The sequence below is a fragment of the Zonotrichia albicollis genome, chromosome 7, assembly GCF_047830755.1.
Source record: "Zonotrichia albicollis isolate bZonAlb1 chromosome 7, bZonAlb1.hap1, whole genome shotgun sequence".
Classification (NCBI taxonomy): Eukaryota; Metazoa; Chordata; class Aves; order Passeriformes; family Passerellidae; genus Zonotrichia; species Zonotrichia albicollis.
In genome coordinates, this window is record NC_133825.1 from 45,389,068 (window position 1) to 45,408,859 (window position 19,792).

The 19,792-nt window shown below is 43.0% G+C and overlaps 1 protein-coding gene across 1 annotated transcript in view; it reads left to right on the plus strand.

Annotated features, from left to right (window-relative positions):
• Positions 1-764: 764 nt before the first annotated feature.
• Positions 765-19,792, plus strand: part of INPP5F (inositol polyphosphate-5-phosphatase F) — a 39,184-nt gene continuing 20,156 nt past the window's right edge. Inside the window, exons 1-2 of the mRNA XM_005489850.4 lie at positions 765-1,160; positions 13,548-13,628. Of these exons, the coding sequence (XP_005489907.2) occupies positions 1,064-1,160; positions 13,548-13,628 (178 nt within the window). The 5' untranslated portion in view covers positions 765-1,063. The remainder of the gene's footprint in view (positions 1,161-13,547; positions 13,629-19,792) is intronic.

Consider the following 19,792-nt stretch of genomic DNA (forward strand, 5'->3'; position numbering starts at 1 on the left):
AGGTGCCCACCAGAGCTGCTCCATCACTACCCTGGCTGTATGCAGGACAGGATGCTTTCTGTCTGTGTCATCTCTTCCTCAATTTCACAAGCGGGACTTCAGCTTTTGTGATCAAACAAAAGCTCTGGAAGCTTGCGGACAAGCCCTCAGTAAGGCTGGGAAGGGTCTGCAGCAGTTTGCAGGCACATTTTCCACTGCTGCCTACAGAAGAGACAGAGGGAACGATTTCCCTTTTCATCAGATGCCGCCTTCTGGATAAACACTTAACGCTGAGGCCTGTGCTGTGGTCCTGAGATTTCCTTTCACCACGAGTTATACCGTGTATCACCTTCTGAGGGCTGAGGGGAGCGGGACTGAGGGGAGAGGGGATGAGAAGATCCCGACTGAGGGGAGCGGGGATGAGGGGAGGGGGGCTGAGGGGAGAGTGAATAAAGGGAAAGGGGCTGAGGGGAGCGGGTATGAGGCGAGCGGGCTGAGGGGAGCTGATCTGAAGGGAGCCGGGGTGAGGGAAGGAGCTGAGAGGAGCCGAGCTGAGGGGAGACGAGCTGAGGGGAGCTGATCTAAGGGGAGCGGGCTGACGAGAGCTGATCTAAGGGAGCCGAGCTGAGGGGACTCCAGCTGAGGGGAAGCGGCTGAGGGAAAAGGACTGAACGACCTCCGGGGGCCGCCGGGCGGGGTCGCGCAAACCCTGCCTCCACCCCAGGCCCCGCCCCCTCAGGCCCCGCCCCCTGCTCTGCCCCTTTAAGCGCGCGCGGGGCGGGGCCGGGCGCTGTCACGTGCGGCGACGGGAGCGGAACCCCAGCTCGCGCCCGCTCCGCCCGCTCGCGTCCCGGCTCCGGGGCAGCGCCCGCGTGCGCGCGCGCGCGGCTGCTCGGGAGCGCGCGCCCCCGCGCCGGCCATTCCCCCTTCCGCCCCGGGGCCGCGCGCGGCGGCGGCGGGAGCGGCGGGAGCGCCCCTTCCTCCCGTGCCGCCCTCCGTCCCTCTCCGCCCGCGGCTCCCGGAGCGCCCCTTCCTCCCGTGCCGCCCTCCGTCCCTCTCCGCCCGCGGCTCCCGGCGCGCCAGCATGGAGCTGTTCCAAGCCAAGGACCACTACATCCTGCAGAGCGGGGAGCGGGCGCTCTGGTGCAGCCGGAGGGACGGCAGCCTGCAGCTGCGAGCCGGTGAGGAGACCCCCGCGGCCGCGCCCGCCGCCTGCGCGGGGAAGGGCGGGCTGGGAGCCGGCCGAGCGCCGGGGTCGGGCGGGGCCGGTCCCCGGAGGGTCGGTAGCGCTGCCCATCGCCCCGCAGGTCGCAGGAGCAGCCCCGGTTGCCCCGGGCCGCGGGAGGTCCCGGTGTCCCGGCTGCCGCGCCTCTCCGTGCGTTCTTTCCCCGCTGATAAAGCAGCGCTGTGACCGGAGCGGTGCCGGTGGCCGGAGGCAGCCGGGGATCCCCGGGGAGCAGCGCTGGGGCCGTGAGGGGCCGGTGTCCGCCTTACATAAGGGATGCTCCGGGCATTGCGTCTGTGGGCAGATGGGTCCCAGAAACTGAACAGGTGGATCCAGCGGGGTCAGCTGTAAGGTCCATTCCAACCCTTTGACGTTCTGTGATTCTGTGCCTTCTAAAGTGCTTCTGAATTTTTCAGTGATTACAGGCTGTGTGACAATTGCACTGTGTGTTAGTACAAGACTGAAGGGAAGGCAGCGTGAACAAAAATTGAGCTGGAGTTGTGTAAAAGGGAATTTTGAAACCATGGTGATTATCCTGTCCTACCTAGGGGTAAAGGTGTCTCCAAACTAAAATGCCACCCTTGCTTTGTGCCATGTGTGCTCCCTGCCCATGGCAGGAGGTTGGAACCAGATGGTCTTTAAGGTGCCTTCCAAGCCAAACCATTCTGTGAGTTTTTGTCATTCTCTGTGATTCTGATATGTACTTTGATGTAGAGGACCACGCTGACTCTGCTTGTATGAGAAAGAAATTCTAAATATCTGTGTGTTTCACCAAACGTGTAGCAGGCTGCAGGGATGTTACTTACAGCTCTGGGATCTGTGTTGTGCCAGAAAAGGTGGCTAAATGTGTATATGACCAGGCTGGCTATCCATGTAGAGTAGACTTTATGAGCTTCTGTGAAAGGCTGGACAAACTTTAAACATAACCATCAAATACCGTTGTTATCTGTGTTTTTTCAAAGAACTGTTTTTCATACTGCACTTTCTTGTGTTATGTTTTGATCCTTGAGTTGTGTCTTCTCAGAGCAGTTTGTTTATGTCTCGTAGATAAAACTGCAATCTGTGTCAAGTTAGCATGACTGATTCCTGTCCATCAACGTCACTAATCCAGCAATACTTTGATTTGCAAGTGACCTTACAAAATAATTTGTTTTAAGCTAGCAGACAGTACTGCTGTTCAGTGAAATGTGTGCTTTCACAGGGGAGAAAACCCCTCGGGTTGAGGTTTGTGATGGTTACAGCCATCTGCATGGGCTGAAAGCTCTTCCTTGGCCCACAGTAATTAAAACAACCAATGGTCTGTAGTTCTGGAGATGAATGTTTGATACCCTCAACTTTTAAAAGCATCAGTGCCTTGCTTTCACGCAGCCATTGCTGGGTTTTATTTTTTCTTGGTGTGCTTTAACCTGCTGGAGGCTTTGCCAGTGCCCAGCAGTTTGTCAGCCTGCTGTTCCAGCAGCGTTTTGTCCTGTGCCTGCCTCTGCATTTTCAGGCAGTTTCCATGCGATCCCTATTGTGTGTGACCTGCAGATTAACTAAAGGTAATGTGATATTGAAGTCCCCTGGCCTGCTTGGAAACTCTCAATTGTTAGCAGTGCTTTCCCATTTCCATGTGTTTGCAGCTTGGTTTTTCCAGCCCTCTCTGTGGATCATCTTCTTGACAGTGGACTCCAGGTCTGTGAAATAAAATATCTTAGCAGGTTGAAAGTAAGCCCAAGAAAGAAACATTTCTCTCACAGGAAGTGTTTCTTGGATCAATAGCTCTTTCTTGTATTAAGACAAAACTTCATATCCTCAAGTTTGCAATTTTATTCCATTTGACCATTTATTATTGAGGCCAATTTCATGCCCGGAAATGAGTAAATGAATTTCTGTGTGATGAGTCACTGCTATGTTAAAAAAAACAACAAAGTCATAACTTGTGTTCATTGACATGTTTAATAATCTGTCAAAAGGCTGTGATCTAGCTCTGTGTCTCTGCTTGGTTTCAGAGGCCTTGGTTTTAAAAATTCTGTCTCACAGAGGCTGCTCTGAATTAATCTTTGCACATTCATGGGTTGAAATAGATAATACTGGTAAACCTTGGAAATCATTGCTTGAGAGAGTAGGTCTGAATCCAAAGCTAAGCTTGAAAGTACTCTCCTCCCTCAGCTATAAAGGCATGTTCAGAAATTTGCCAATATTGAAAGCTGTATTTCTGACCTCTTTGAATCATGGAGATAACAGTTTGAATTAAAAAAGAAAAAAGGCAAATAATCTTGGTAAATATTTGCCATAAGCAAAGTCTGAGGTTGGCCCTCGTTTGAAGGATGTCAGCCTGTGTTTACAAGATGTTTCTGGGTTTTTTTATTCTCTAAAGTGAAAGCACTAATGAGTCACCTGCAGGAAATCCATGAATCACTTTGGCATCATAGACTTTTTTTTTTCCTTTTTAAATAATTTGGCTGCTGAGAGTGTGCATTTTTCAGTGTAGTGAAAAAACATGAGCTGTTCAACCATGCCTTAAATGCCTTACATGAGGTCTTGGTCAGGATTTCACTCTTGGATTACTCTGTTTATGCTCTGGGTGGCTGCTCCTGACTGGTTCTACACAGATGAGAAATATTTTTTATTGATGATGTTTATATTTGCATATATGTACATATATATGTGTGTGTAAAGGATAAAAAGTGTTGAAGACACTGAATTTTTCTCACTATTTTTTAAGTGCAGTAGAAGGAGTGAGACTGTTATGGTGTGAAGCTTCTATTATCATTGTGCTGGCCTTGAAAATACTCCAGGCACTAATGTCAAATAAGTTCTACTAAAACTGTTTCTTCTAACTGTGCTGATTCCCATTGCAGAGAAAAAAATCTACCAAGTATTTTGAGGGATACTCAGATTGGAATTTAAGTCAGCTTTTGGGGATGTCATTCTCAAAGACTTGATTGCCTCTGCCTGAAAGAGAAAGATGGGTTAAGCTGTGTTTTACCTCTGGAACTGTAAACTAGAGGCAGACGGGCATTTGTTTGTTTCAAACAAACACTTCAGGAATTTATTGTCGCAGAATTCATTTTCATCTGTTGAAAATGGTTGTGAGTCAGCAACTGAAGCAATGCACTTCAAATACTTGCAGTGAGGGGTGTGTTACCAAACAGAATTTTCAGAGCAGCAGGGGACACATTTCAGGTGAGGTGTCTCAGTCTGATTGTGTGAAGTCATCTCTGAATCACAGATCATAAGGCCATCTAATATTCCAGCTGTGTGCTTTCCTCCCCCTGCAGGGCACTGCAGGAGCCATGGGGAGGTGACTGGTCAGGATTGCTGAGCTGCTCCTCAGGCTGCAGCCTGGAGGAGCAAGAGCAGCTCCTTTGTGGGAGCCTGGGAGTGCCCAGTGAAGGCCTTGAGCTCATGGGTGGTGTAAGGAGTGATGGCTCTGCCACCAAAGCATTTATTGCTAAGTTTTATTCTGCAGAGCACTCCTAGACATGGCTCTGAGGGGTGACAGCCTGAGTGTGAAGTCATGCTGCTGAATTATTTCATACAAAAGCGCCTTCCTGAATTTCACTAGTATGTCTTGGAAACTGCCTATCTATTCTGGGCAATGAATTCCACAGGAGGCTGGAGCTTTAGTATTTCAAGTCACTTCAGAAGGAACCTCAAGCTGTTTTTTGACACCCTTTTAGCTGCAGTGGTACTGCACTGTTTCTCACCCTTGCTTGCTCATTCTGTTCCTGTGTTCCCTCCCCTCTCTGGGTTGTCAGCACCACGTCCTTGTGGCGTCTGTGACAAACCAGATGTCAGAGCTGATCTGCTTTAGCTGCAGAATGTAGGCTGAAAAAATCTGCAGCACTTGGGTCCCTGGTGCTGCTTTTGCCTTCCTGTGATGGAACAGAGGGGAGCAGGGGAGTGGGCTGGGCTGCTGTCTCCTTCCTCTGATTAAATATTGCATACATTAGTCACTGGTGTCGTTTCTGACTCTTGAGGCGAGCTCCTCCTATGTATTTATAAGAGGGAAATGATTTTATACCTTTTATAAATAAAACCTACTTTGTAGTTGCACCTGCAGTTCTTTTTGTAGAACGTAGTAAAACTAAAACTGAGGCTTAAAGTGGGTTGGTAGTGTGTTAAAGCCTAGCCTGGTGAGAATTGAATACACCTTGAGGTGAGGGGTTTCTTTACTTTCCTGTAGTCTTAGCAGGGTGAATATGACAAGGTGTTGAGTATGAGTTGAATATGACAAGGGTGTTCCCCTCTCTTTTTGTTTTCTCCTTTTCCTTCTCTGAAGAGTTCTGAAAATGCCAAACTTGTCTCAACTCAGATGTGTAGATTTCTTGGAATTCTTGACCTGAGGTTTTAAATACAGGAAAAACTCCTAATGCTTCATATCTTGATATTCTGGTGTTGCTGGTTCTTTTTTTTTTTTTGTTTTTTTTTTGTTTTTTTTTTTTTTTTGTTTGTTTGGTTTTTTTTTGTTTATTTTTTTTGCCTTCCCCCAGAGTTAAAATTAATCAAATTCAAGTGGATTTCTTGTATTTTGCTGGCAGAAGTGACTCATCTTTGATCTCATCAGTTAGTATTAACTAAATATTGAGTAGGAAATTGCAGACTAACTGCAGCTAAAATATTTAGATAGAGGACACTGCTTTCAATTAAGAAAGGTCTGCATCTGTGCCAAAGGCTTGTGGTTTTTTCATGAGAACACTGCTGTTCTTGTTAGGTTGTTTCACACTTTAATGGTGTGGGTGATATTTCATGTGTATGTGTAAGGAAACATGAAAACTTTTGTGATTTTAAGGTTTAAACTCTGAACTGCAGGATAAGGCAGCCACTTGTTTGATGTGCTGCTTGTGTTCTTTCAAAACAACTGTTGCAGATTGGAATGGGATAGAAAATAAAGTAATGGGAGTGGAGTATCAGAAGAGAAATTATTAGTTGTGTATCTAGAGGGAGAATTTGGAAATAGTGCAGAAACTGTTTTTTATTAAAGCTTGGCTTTAGTAAACAGGAATATTAATACTTAATCATAAGTTGTATTTTCTTGCTCCCAAGATCTTCCCCAATAAAAACTGGGAGGGGACTTTTTTCCTGAAAAGCTGAACCCAAATGAATGAAATAGCACTTGAACACTGAGCTTCTCCTTTTAAGGCAGAAACCTTACTTGAATAGAGCCCTGGGGCAGTGTTTGCTGAGTCTCTGAATACTGAAAACAAGGCCCTTGAACATGCTTTGAACTGGAAAACAAAATTCTGAGCCAAATTTAAAAGTAAATAACCTTGGTTGCAAGATGTAAATGGCAAATATGCTGGTCTGTCATTAATTGTTATCTTTCAGTTAAGGAAAAACAGCAATTTTTGCACATGGGGTAATGGTTAAGTTTTCCCCTTTATTTGCATGCCTTCCAGCAACACTTAAATAATATATTGCTGCTTGTTATCTGAGTAGTCAAATTTTCCCCAACAATTAAAAGAAAATAGAAATAAAGGCAGGAATATGGGGGGTGGTAGTGGCTTGAAATCCTCTCAGTTCCTGAAACACATGCCAAATTTTTGAGTACAACTCCCATATTTAGTGTTAGAAATGGTTGTTTCCAATCCATAACTCTTCTTGTGCTTTGAGACTGATGAGTTGGACAATCAGGAAATTTAATTATGGCATCAGAAGAACAGGTGACAGTGAGGGAAAACTTTACCTTGCTTCAACTTGGCTCACACTGTAATTCTCCCATGGCTCTTAAGGAGCATTAGCATAAGTCAGCTCAGTGATTAGTAAAACAAACTAATTTCCATGATTGTGAAATCCTTCTGCTCAGTAAATGTTTATATTTTAATTTTTTGAGTATAGAATAGCTTTCTTGTGTTGTTCTTTCAGTATGGCTGCAGCTGAGCAAACTTTTAATAGACAGTCTTCAGAATGAGTGAACATGGTGTTTAAGCTGTCAGGTTTGTAAGTAGGTTTGAATAAAATCTTTCTCCTGCCTGATTGATAGTTTCCTTCTTGCAGAGTAAATAGGATTTTAGAAAATGCAGACAACCTACTGCTTTCTTAGCTTTAAGGGTATATCCTCAAACAACTTGAGCTTTGTTGAAATACCAGCTAAAAATGGGAGTGAACGTGTGTTGGTGTGGAATAATATTAATTAGTGCAGAGTTGTTGCATTTGGAAGGATACAAGATATTTTTTCCATTTCTGTTTTACTTCTGAGAAAATGTGTTTGCTAACAGAGTTCAGCGATGTGAAGAATAAAAGGAAGCTCTAAAGTTAAAAAGAAAAACAAAAAAAAAATGCCAGACCAACCAAGCAAAAAACCAACCCTCTGAGCTCCAGTGGCTTGGCACTTATTTGCATTTGAAGAGTCCCTGCTGGGTGATTTTCTGAGTGGTATTTACAGGTTTGTGGAAGGGATGTGAGGAGCTGATTCTTATCTCAAAGGGTTGGGGTGCACATCAAAGCTTGTGGAATGTATTTACCCATCAGGGGTCTCTGGAGTGGGGTGCTCAAGGCAGTCCCCTGCGGGTGTGGGAAGAAAATACTTTGTACCATTAATAAAAATAAACACTGTTTGAAAATAATGCTCATTTCACCCATTAAAAACCTCTTACTTTTGTATGTTTTATAACACATGCAATAAAAGTTATTTACATGTTTTGCTGGACAAATAAACATACATATTTGGGATGTGTGCTAATTTTGTTTTCCTTGGTGTGGCATTTGATAAAAAAGTTGGAAGCCGGTGCTGCACAGGGTCAGGCTGTGTTGGGGGCCAGCAGTTTGTTTGCAATTCTGCACAGGGGCTCCTTGTGCAATTCCCTGTGGCCCTGGACACTCTCCACACAACTGAACATTTCCCATATGTTTTCCAGTTTCCCAAGCAATGCCTGGTGACTCAAGGGATTTTCTGGCTGCAGCAGAATACAAAGAAGTATTTCTTTATCAGGATGAGTAGTAGGATTCATTTTTGTTAGTTGCTTTTTGCTGCTTTGGCAGCAGCACTATGAATGTCTGTTATTGTGTGCTGCCATCCCCGCTGCTTTAAATCTGTCACTGAATTGTACTTGGCCTGTTTGTGTTCATCTTTTAAAGCTGAGATATTGAAGGGAAGTGTCCCAATAAAGCAGGTGATTTGCTGAAGGGATAACTTGTTTAAAGTTTGGAGGAGAACATGCCAGTAAATAAAGTTAACACTTCATAACAATGAAGAGCTTGTAATGCTCAATGTATTAATGCTTCATCTTTCTGCAAGTAGCTTAAAGACAGTTTTAAAACTCTGTGTTGAAAAGAAAACTCAATTAGCCTAAGTTTTATTTGCATAAGTAGTACTTTATTTCCTCCAACAGAAAGAAGTTCAACTTTATACTCTTAAGTCTTCCCAGTTAGTTTGTAATCTCTTAATCCTGGCTAAAATGCCAGAACACCATTCAAAGATGAACTGGAACTTGAAAGCAGACTTTCTTTTGAGAAGCCACAGGAGGTTATAAAGGTCAAATAATGCTAATAATAAAATTCTGCAGTTGTTTTTGATCTAAGGCAGACACAATTTAAAGAAAAAAAAAAGCAACCCTGAAATCTATTTTAAAATGTTGAAGCTTCTTCCTGAAAATTAACACTTGTGGTGTTAAAATTTACATTAGCAGAGCTGCATGATTTATTTTGGCTGTACATAGTGAGTCATTCTGCTTTTATTTTTATTTTTTCTATATAAATATCTCTGGCTTGTGTTGAATGGTGAAAATGATGGAGAATCAGTGCTTTGTCAGACCCCAGGAAGATTTTTTGAGAACTGCCACATGAGCGTCCATGTTCATTCACTTGGGTGTAACCTGAAGGAAATCCAGTGATGTTTAATATTGAACACAGTGTCAGGAAACACTTCCTAGCTGAGGTTCATTCCCAGTGCCAGCAAGGGAGATGAGAGGTGTGTGTGACCTCTGAACTACAGCAGGGTTAGAAAATATAATTACAGCTACTCCATGGATTGAACCAGGCAGTATGGGCTGGATTCAAATGATAACTAATTAAATCTTCTTTTCTTCTGCCTTCTCCAGAGGAAGCTGCCAGCCTTGCCTCCAGCCATTCTGTGTTGAGTAAGTGGTTTATCCCAAAGCACTGGTTTGTTTTCTAATCAGAGTTTGTGCCTGACCTTGCATCAGCTCAGCTGGTGGTAGACTGCAGACAGAGCCAGAAAGCAGTTTTGGGTTTTGATGCTCTTCCAAGTTGCTTTTGTATCACCTTTATCAGGGTTATGTGTGTGTAAACACAAAGAATTAAGGAGACTTTATCTGGTGCTGCTGGTGAGCTCTGAGGGCGGTGGTGGTGGAAGTCAATCACATCAAAGCTGGTTTTGTTCTGGATTTGTGACAGAACTTCTGTTGTGCTGCAACTGAATGCTGATACCATCACTGTGAATGGTAAATGCACTGCAGTGGTCATTTATCTCTGACAGGAATCAGCACAAAACCCCAACATTTGTTTCAGAAGCTTGAATTTATTTAATAGGATGAGGGAAAGAAAGAATGAGCAATTTTGTACTCCAGGATGGAAGTTTGGTGAGCAAGTGTATCCATCAGTGTTAAGACCTGTCAAACACTGGCAGTTCTCTCAAATTTAAACACATTGAGGGCAGCAGAGGATTCCTCAAGGCAGGGAAGATCCTCCCTGGGACTCATCTCGCTGCTCACAGTGATTCTTTCTGGACTTTGTGCTTTCATTGACAACGACTGTTTTGGCACTGCTCTTTTATCATCAGCACAGTTCTGCAAGATGTCTGTTTCAGCATCCCTGTGTTGCAGTTTAAAGTTGATAAGTCTTTATTCCTGGCTCTGTGAGGTTTAAAGGAGGACTGGTATGACATTTATAGGAAGTGAAGTTTGTGTGGGTAAACACGAGTGACTATTGATAAGTTGATTTCACATTATATCTCAAAACATTGTCTGTTTTGTCTGTAAGGAAAGTTCAGAGTTTCCTTTGACAGAGCCTTGTGGTGGTTAATTCATACTGACAGGCATTTCTTTAAAAAAGAAAAAAGAATCAAACTTGTCATGAGTTCTTCCAGCAGTCAAATGTGGCCAGGTCTCATGTATACTGTCTGAAAACTTCGAACATTTTCAGTTTTGTTTTGTATTTATATGACTTTAAAAGGATGTGCATACCTTCTGTAGCCTGTATCACTGTCTGCCATCACAGGCTGCCTCTTAAACTCTGTAAAATATAATACAGTTCAATACTTATATCCTGCAGGCTTGCAGTTAACATTTTTGGATCTCTGAATCTTTGCTTATGTAATGATTTTAAATATAGAGTGGTTATAATTTCAAAGATAGAAGATAGTGACTGGAGATTGCTGCTGCTAGTTTTACCAAATGGCTGCAATGAAAGAGTTTGCTCAATTTTAGTGTTAGACAAAAGTTGAAGGCAACTTTTTCCTATACAGAGTGAACAGGAGTGCACTCAGCATGAAAGCCCATCTTTGGGGATGAGTGGGGAAATTATATTTAAACCTTTATTTTCTTTGGTTCATCCACCTCTTATTTCCAGAGTGCACTCATCAGGATCTAGAGGTTCATATTGGTATTTTCTGTAGTGATATTTATTCAGCATGGTTGGGTGTTGGCTCTGAGCTGAGATAGGGTTGTCCCACAGGAAACTGAATTCTAACCAATAACAAAGTTCTAATCAGGTTGGAACTGGATATGCTTTATTTAGTTAAAAAAAACCCAAAACAACTGCCTTGCCTCTGTGCTGTCACACATACTTTCCTATAAAATATTATGTAGAAATAGTGTAAGAAAACCAAATTTAGTGATGCTGTCACCAAAAGGAAGTCAATGTGATTCCACAATTGGTATTTTTTCGCAACCTACAAGCATTTCTCCTGTAAGGCTTCTTTGCATCTAGGTTTTCTTGGACCCTGAGAAAAACATGGTAATCCTCTTTTATACTGCTAAATATGTCTTGTTTTCCTCTATGCCCTGCCTTCCCCATGGAAAATTTTCTTCAGGCAGTCAGCCTTTACCATGAGTAGCTTGATAATCACACTGACCTGAGAGCCAGTGCTGCTGGGTCTGTATTTGCTGCCTTTGAACTCTGAAAGTGGAATATTTCCATTCCAGATATTCCAAAGTGGAATATTTGATTCCAAAAGCATTCTCTTCTTTTCCAAAGCTTGTCTGTATCTAAAGTTTAGAGCTGTTTCTCATTGTGTCTCTGATGCTGGCGTAGGAGAATTCCTGTAGAAGGCTTGGATTTTTTGGTGCTGCCTCTGTCAGAAGAGCCCACAAGAGTAATAAAACATCTGTGTGAGATGTTCTATTTTCTTATGTCCTTTTACAGGCAGTTCTAAAATTTTGTTTCCTTATTCCTCTAATTAAAACAAAATCTTGTTTCCTCATTATTTTCTCTTTTGTAAACTCCTAGAGGAAGGCTGTGGATAGCAAGTGAGGATTTCTTGCTAATACTTTATCACAGCAGGAAATCAGAGTACATAGAATGTGTTCTAGATTACCAAGCTTATGGTAGCCTTGGTAAACCTTCAGTGATTTGCTTCTTTAAATTTCTCCTGTGTCTGGCTTTGTTTGCTGCTTGATACCACTGGCAGGTGGAAGTATGAATTTAAAGCTAATTACAAAGAGAGCAGTAAGTAGATGAGGTGTGAGACAGTGCAGCTGTAGAAGAGTCCCAGGGTTCAGACAAAACTGGGAATGAAGGTGGAAGGTTTGGGAGTGAGGAAAGCTGCCTGCATTCCTCTCTGCTGCCAGTGCAGGTTTCCCACTCAGCACAGATTTCTCCTGTGGGTTATTTGGAGTGGAGCTGAGCTCAGGCTGTTCTGGACTCGTTTTGTACGAGCACAAATGTGAACACAAGATGTGTTCAGGTGCTCCAGCAGGGACTGAGGGCACATCAAGCCTGTCACACCCACTGCCACTGATTTCCTGATGCTCAGCTGTGTCAGTCTCCCTGGGAAGCTCATTTTGTTCTGCCATGAGGTTCTGTGCTGCTCAAGTCTCCAGGGAAAGGAAGGAACAGGAATTTGCTCCAGTGTGGTTATTGCACACATTAATTGCAGCCCTGCATGCTGCTGCAAACATTGCTTTAAATTCTGCTGCTGTGGGCTTTTAGTTCTTGCTTGTCTGTGTCCAGGCACGTGTGATCCATCCCATTTAATGAGTTTATTCCAGATCTACCCTGGCTGCAACCATTTCTGCTGCAGCTCACGGAAATGCTTGTATTTAATGAGGAAATTAGCTGAATCTTGTACTATTAAATGTTATGCTGGAAGCTGGGAAAACAATGTGTGTTAGTGGAATATCAAGGCCTCAATTACAAATGTTTTAAGGAGGATTCAGTGTTCTAAAATGACTATGTAAAAAAAAATCATACTGTCAGTTGTCACCTGCAAATCTCAGATTTACAAGAAGAAATGAAGGTGTTGTAGATAAAGTATTTATGTAGATGATATGCACTCTTTTGTGAGTTTGTTCTTTCAAATATTCATCTACTTACACCAATAGCTAAGATACTCAGTTTGTCTGGATGTTAAAACTGGAGAAGTTCTTTTACCTTGGAACAAGCGTGTTTTGGTAAATAACAACAAGCTTGTCCTTCATAGTATGGAAAAACTTCTTCTCCTTTGAGATTTTTCTCTCCTACACAGATATTTGCTTTGAAGTATTTGTTTTCACTTTAAATATTTGAATTAGGAATTTCCTTCTTTCCCCCACTCTCAAATCCTTGAACAGGTACTGCACCAGAGTTAGAAACTCATTTTCTTCCTGCTTTCTCTTCTACTTCCTATGTGGTTCTCTGGAATTTGTTAAGAGTTGGAGAACTAGAAACCTAAACCTTGACTTTGTGTGCTTTGATATTCCCTGTGCTTGTGGAGAGTGTTTTCACAGAAGGGGAAGCGTCTGTGTGTGTGTGTTTATAGAAAGAGGATGTGAAAGTCATAGTAATTGGATACAAATGGGAGGGAGCTGGGGGTGAAAGTCAACATCTGCTGGGTTTTGAGGCTGTGCTGGTAACTCAGTGACCTCTATTCAGTTTCACTACAGCCAGTAAAATTTTGCTTATGTTAAAAATTCTAGTGGATATGAGAAGAATTAAGCCTCCATTAAATTTAACCACTGCTGCCTAAAGCTACTTTCCCCCCTCAAAAATGTGGAAAATATCTGTGGTAGGGCTTTATGTTGAAAACTTTATCATTTTTTCATAACAAGCAAAAATGGACATGTACATAATCTCGTTATTGCTGGAATTATTTTACATTTTCTACCCTCTAAGATGGGGAAAGTGGAGAGGGGGACTGTTCAGTTAAATTGTCCTGTTTGGTTTACTATTTAAAAACAGGAGCTTTGTTCTTTTTTTGTAGCCACTGATCTTCTTTTGGCTTGGAACCCCATTTGTCTGGGCCTGGTGGAGGGAGTCATTGGGAAAGTCCAGCTTCACACAGGTATGTTCTCTTCTGATGGGGTTTTTATTTGTTTACTGCTGAAGCTCTGGGATATTACAAGTGATACTGCATAGCTCCAGTGGAGCAGTGGAGTGTTTTTTGCTGTGGAGGAGTATTCTCAAATGGACTTGTCAAAATGATTCTGTTATAGCTGCACGTGCAAATTCACTCTGCTCTCCAGTGAAAGAATTGTGGTTTGGCACTGCCTTGTAAAAATGGAGACCTGCATTCACAAATAGTAGAAACTTGTATTTGAAATTCTGTCTGAATCTCCATGTGAGATTTATAAAATTCTTAAATCTTTTGGAATAATCCTTTCAAGGAGATTCCTGTTGTTCTCCTGTGGTACAGTGCAAAAAATAATGAAGGAAACTTTCACAAAAGTGTAAGGCTTGAATTCTCAATGCTATATAAAAACCTGAAGAATAATTGCTGCCTTGGTAGAGGAATTTTTGAAAGCAAGAGGAACACTTAAACTTGCTTGCAGTTAAATGACAGAGCTATAAAACTCAAGCAGGTGTAGAATTCATTGTTATTTTAATGATAAGCTTGTCTCTAACTGATAGTAGTAATGTTTTCCTGTAAAATAAACTCACTACTCCTTTTGCTTTATCAGCTGCAAATTCCAGTAGCCATAACAAGTATTAATTTTGATTTATACCAGCTTTGTCCAGCAAGGTAGCTGTGCCTGCAGAGCTCTGGCAGGTAGGAAAGGTGGTCACAAACCCTTGCTGTGTGCCATTGCTTTTGTGAGTGCCTACACCTGCATTTAAAGTAGTGCCTGGCAATATGATCAATACAGGTAAAGTTTCAAGAGTGTTCCAGGAGGGCAGGATGGATTAAGTGCTGAAATGGATCAGATGTTTGTGGTGCCTTGAATAGAAACAGATTGCTCGGGGTGGCAATGATGGGATGGAGAGCAGGGACTGGGACACCCTGGCATGGGTGTAGGGCACATAAATCCTAGGAGTTATTGGGGCTGGCTCCATACTGTGAGCCCTGCTCCTGTTTCTGGGAGTAATAGCTCAGAGCCCACCTCTCCATGAAGTTCTGGTTATGTCCTCCTTCTACTCACATCACTTCATCTTCTTTGGGTTCACCTGATATTTCTGTCCATGCTCATTCTCCAGATTTATTCCACCACCCTTTTTCAGATCTGGTGCCATGAAGTGGTTCAGACTCTGCCATCTCACTTTCTCTTCTTCATCCAGGTTGTCTGTGCTGGTCAGCATGTGCTGTCCATGAGGAATGATGGCTAAACTCCAGTAATGACCTTTTTCTGCTGTGGGAAAGTGCTCAGTGATTGCTTTTGACACATGTTTTTGTGTTTGTGTGGGGTGTGGTTTTTTAAAGCCAGGCCCTTGGGTACACAAAAGCCTTCCCCCCTTCTCTCCTGGGAGTCTAGTTATAAAAGCCTTTGAAAAGGGAGACTTCAAATGCTTTCTGGAAGGTTTTTTAGTGTGTTGTGGCAACTGAAGATCTTTGCATGTGTGTTTATTGTGAGCTGCTTCCTCTGCTTATGAAATCTGAGTTGAAACTTTCCCCAGAGTGTGATACTTCAACAGGTGTCATCTTGCTGTTGTCAGGTAAATTAAGATTATCAGGTAATAAGCCTGATATCTCTTCTTTCCATGTGTCCTATAGAGCTCCTGAATCAATTAAGCTCATCCAGGCATTCCACTCAGCTGCTGCTTAGGTCAGTGGAAGTGTTTCCTTTTGTCTCTGCCTTGTTCAGCTGCCACCATCACAAACTGTTCATCCTTTTTGTTGTAGATACTCTGGAATTTAGTGATGCAACTCTCCTATAAGTGGTGTCTTGTTTTCTACTATTAAATGGCTAAAGAAAGATAGCCTCCAGCTATTTATCCTTTTATTTTGAGAGCTCCTGGAATTTGCTGCCATTTCCTGATGAGTGTCATCCATCAGGCTGCAGTGACAAGGAGAGGGCTGACTGAGGTGTCTCACACAGCTCTCCTCAAACCTGCTATTTTCAATGAACTTGGTCATATTCCAGCGTAGCTTGATGTTATCCTCAGGCTGAATCATCTAGCAGTCTGTAACAGAAACCTGTCTTCATTACTTATTCTTGTATCAATCTTTGTCACCTGGAAACTTTATCAGCAGAAGTTGTATAAATATTTAACATTGCTGGATGGTTCTGTCCAGGCTCAGCAGGAGAGCTCTGCTGCAGGAGCAGGGTGAAATGCCTGACCTGCAACAGGAGGACTTGCTGCTCTGATTTCTTCTCCTCTGCCCCCAGGTTATCAGGATCAGAAAAATTAATTTGAAGCTCATTTGGTGAATTTGGGCTTGTCCTGCTCAGAGCTTTGTTACCAGCTATTGTTGAAAAGAGGTTTTAAAGATTCTTGGAACACAAAAAAAGACTTAAGAACTTCAAATGCCTTTTAAAGTATTGGAGTTGCTACCAGTGCACTCTAGAGCTGTAGCAAAGCCTGTATGCACTTGAATGTCTTGGACATAGATCCTTGTGTGTTCTTGAAGGGTTTGTTTATTGCAGGAATGCTGGAATTGTCTGAGGTGACCTTGAAATGTCCCTGTAATCAGTCATGGGCTGTCTGTAATTTAGCATTGGAATAGCCTTACCAATGAGCTGTAACTAGGGATGGGTTTTAATTTACTCTTCATCTTGCTGGCTTTATTGCTTGCCTCATACAGGAGAATTTGTAGGAAAGCTGCTGTGACAGGGAAGCTGTCTCATGGAAACCAGCTAGCCAATATTACATGGTTTATTTTTTAATTCTCCAAAGAATTTTTGACATGAGGGGCCAGTTGTACCTCTGAAGATAATTGTACACTTATATTTGAGATTCAAATCTATTTAAAGCAATATTTTGTTCTTCCCCAAAGTGAATTTTCTTAAACATTCAGATACTTTATTTTTTTGGGTGTGGAGGGAACTCAAACCCAAACAATAAAACATTGGTTGAATATCAGAATATAAGAATAGAATTGCTTACCATTATCTGGCCCATCCCAAAAGAACTTATAAGAAAATGCAGAGTATCAATGGGAATAAAAGGAAAAGGGTTTTAGGATGTTTTGTGGAGATGTTACTGCAACAGATCATTGCTCATTTTCTTGGTAAGATGCACAGTTAAATTGTCTTTGCATAATCTTCCCATATAGAGGCAAACACATCTCTTGCATAAAGGATCTCCTTTATAGAATTTAAGTTTGTGGTCCAGTATATCTGACTATAACCAAAGCTGGATTTCCTAACCAGTTCCAGCAATTACCAATTAACACATTCATTTCTGCCACAGGTTCTTGTGTTTCTTGGTCAAAGCACACCCCTGTCTTTACTTGGATTCATTTGGAGTGTTCCAGTGCTGGTTAATTAAGACCCAGGTTAAATGCTGCTGGCAAGAGTCCACAAGCTCTGTAAACAGGGACTTCTTCCTTCCTTATCCCCAGCTTGTTTTTTGTTTGCATGCCTCTGAATCTTGATAGAAACTACAGGCTGTTCTGAAATCTCCTCCCTGAGATATAACTGAATTTCATACAGTCAACAACCCAAAGCATTCTTTTTGCATGCAGCCATTTTTGAAGTTGTTCGAGTAACAAAAAGTATGAAATTGGTGGCATAGAATTTCTTGGCTAAAATCAAAATCCTTGCAGAAAGCAGCATTTGTAATAAACTCATGTACAGTTTATGAAAAGTTACTGAGAAAAGCATTTGGGGGAAAGTAAATGCTAGATTGTTAGGGAAGTGTTAGAGAAAAACAGCAGAGTTGTGCTGACAGTGTTGGAACAACAGAGGAGTAAATTTCCATTTTAGTGAGGAATGAGAGGTAATAGCTTCCTTTGGATGCAATACTTCAAACTAGTTGTCACCATCTGCTCTGCCTTAGTTCATAAAACACTGAAAATGAACATTATATCTCGAGAGATGACTTGAAAAGTGCACTTTTCTGGGGTGGCATGCAGCTGTCCTGTTGTGCAGGGCACACCACTCCTCACACATTGAGCAGGCAGTCACTAATCTGTGGAAGTGCCTTTTTCCTCCTGACTGCAGAAGCACATTCTCTGTATTTAGGAATTCAGTTATTTAGGTGTTGCTGGCTATTATAATGTGCTGCTTTTATGGTTATTGTTGAAGCTTTTACTTCAGGGCATACTTTATCTACATAATTACTTCCTGACTGTTTACTTTTGATCTGCTGGGGAATTCCTGTTTTCTTTCAATGTTCTGTGGCTCTGGCTGTAATACAGAGAGTTTTACAGTGTACACCAAGATGACATTTCAGTGCCTTTTTAAAAATGACAGAAGGATACTCGACTCACTTGTCTGTATAAACCTCTTAAGTTCTTGTTTACAGCTACCAGGTAGGGGGAAGACTGGGCAGAGATTTTTGCTTTTCCAGTTTTTTACTGTGGTATATCTGCTTAGAAATGCCTAATGTCCAGTAGAACCCTACTGATTAATTCACTGGAGCTCTAGATGGTTGCCTTTGTTAGAAGAATATCTGTTTTGTTTGTTGGCATGTGCTGGTGAGCTCCAAGGAGTAAATAATGTGGCCAGCCTTCTGCAGGTGGGAATAGATGAGATTACAGGACTGCCCAGCAGGAATACCTGCCTGGATGCCTTGGGAAAGCTTGGATTGCCCTGGCTTTCAGACATTGCTGGGTTTTCCTACTGGAAATCAGCACAGAAAGGGTAGATCTTTTCAGATGAACTGATAGGCATCTTTATGTGCTGCTGGTGGGTTTGGCAGCATTTCAGTTTCTCCTTTGCAAAAGGATTTTTTAAATCTGTTCATTGGTCTTCTTGCTGTTAGATGAAATCTGTCATTTTCCTCAGCTTCCTTTTCCCCATGGCTGCTGGGGCAAGGGCAGGAGTTCTCCAAGGCATGTTCCCATAATTGCACAGAGGAGCTGCTCCAGCCCTGCTGGGCACTGGGGATCACTGAGTGGCATTTGTGTCACTCTCCTCTCCTGGTCTGGTATTGGAATATGAATCCCAGTATTACCAGTTAGATTGTGCCTGGGCCAGTCTGAGCCTCGCTGCTGAGCCAGAGGCGGCTTTTGTGGTGCTTCAGCCCAGAGACACCTTCAGCTTGCTGGTGGTTTCAGCTGGGCACTAAACCAGTCCAGGCTTGTTAGGGACTCCGTTTACCTCAGGAAGAGGCTTCAGGCGAAGGTGAAGAGAAAAAAGGAGGGATTCTGCCGGAGGGTTATATGCAGTGGTTTATTCCATGGTTACCGAGGTCTGAATCTTGGGAAGACCTCCAACAGAAACGCGAGCACATGGCTGGACTCACCTTTTAAGCTCAGGGGGTGGGGAGGGGAGGGGACAGGGGAGCCACCAACCAGGTGGGGGGCGGGGTCTCAGGGGAGAATGACAGCTAGACAGGCCAATGACCTCTGGGCCTGAGGGGCATCCTTTGAACCTGACCAACCACACGACGCCTTGCTGGAATGTTAAGCCTGATTGACAGGACTCACTCAGCAAGGGGTGAGGGGGAAGGGGAAGAGAGGGTTTTGGCACACCTGGGTAAGGGACCTGAAAGTTTGAAACACACCGCAACAGTCTGGTGTCCTTTGGGCAGCTTTAGGAGGTTGTGCTTGTGTGACAGCTTGGATTGTTCCTGTCCCTGCTCCAGCCTCGGGGCTGACTCTGCTCCGTCAGGGTGGCACCTGAGCTCCCTCCTGCCCTCAGGATCCTGCAGGGATTTGGGTTCTGCTGCAGGGCCCAGGAGCAGCACAGGGCTCCCTTTGCACGACCATGCACATTAAAGAAGCGCTACCTGTCTTCATTCCCCTTCCCCTCCTGCCTTTTGGAGAAGCACCCTCTGGCTCTCACAACCTGTCTGTAGTTATGAAATTTTTAAAGGCTTCTTAATACCTAACACAAACATATCTCTTTTTTAAAAGCAGTAATGCAGAATCCAAGGGGGGAGTGCAGTGTCACAGCACACAGTTGGCAGTGACTATTCCTGTCCTTTAGATAAAAAGAACTGCTGGGGTTTTCTGTGTTTTTCTTAAGCATTCAGAGGATAAAATACTGTTTAGAATTTACTGAGCAAGGAGAACAGGGTTTGTATTTGCTATAGAGCTGCTAAATAGATTTTTCAAAGGCTGTGTATGGTATTCAGAGGCACAATACATGACACATTCTGCCATCACAAGTGTGGGAGCATATT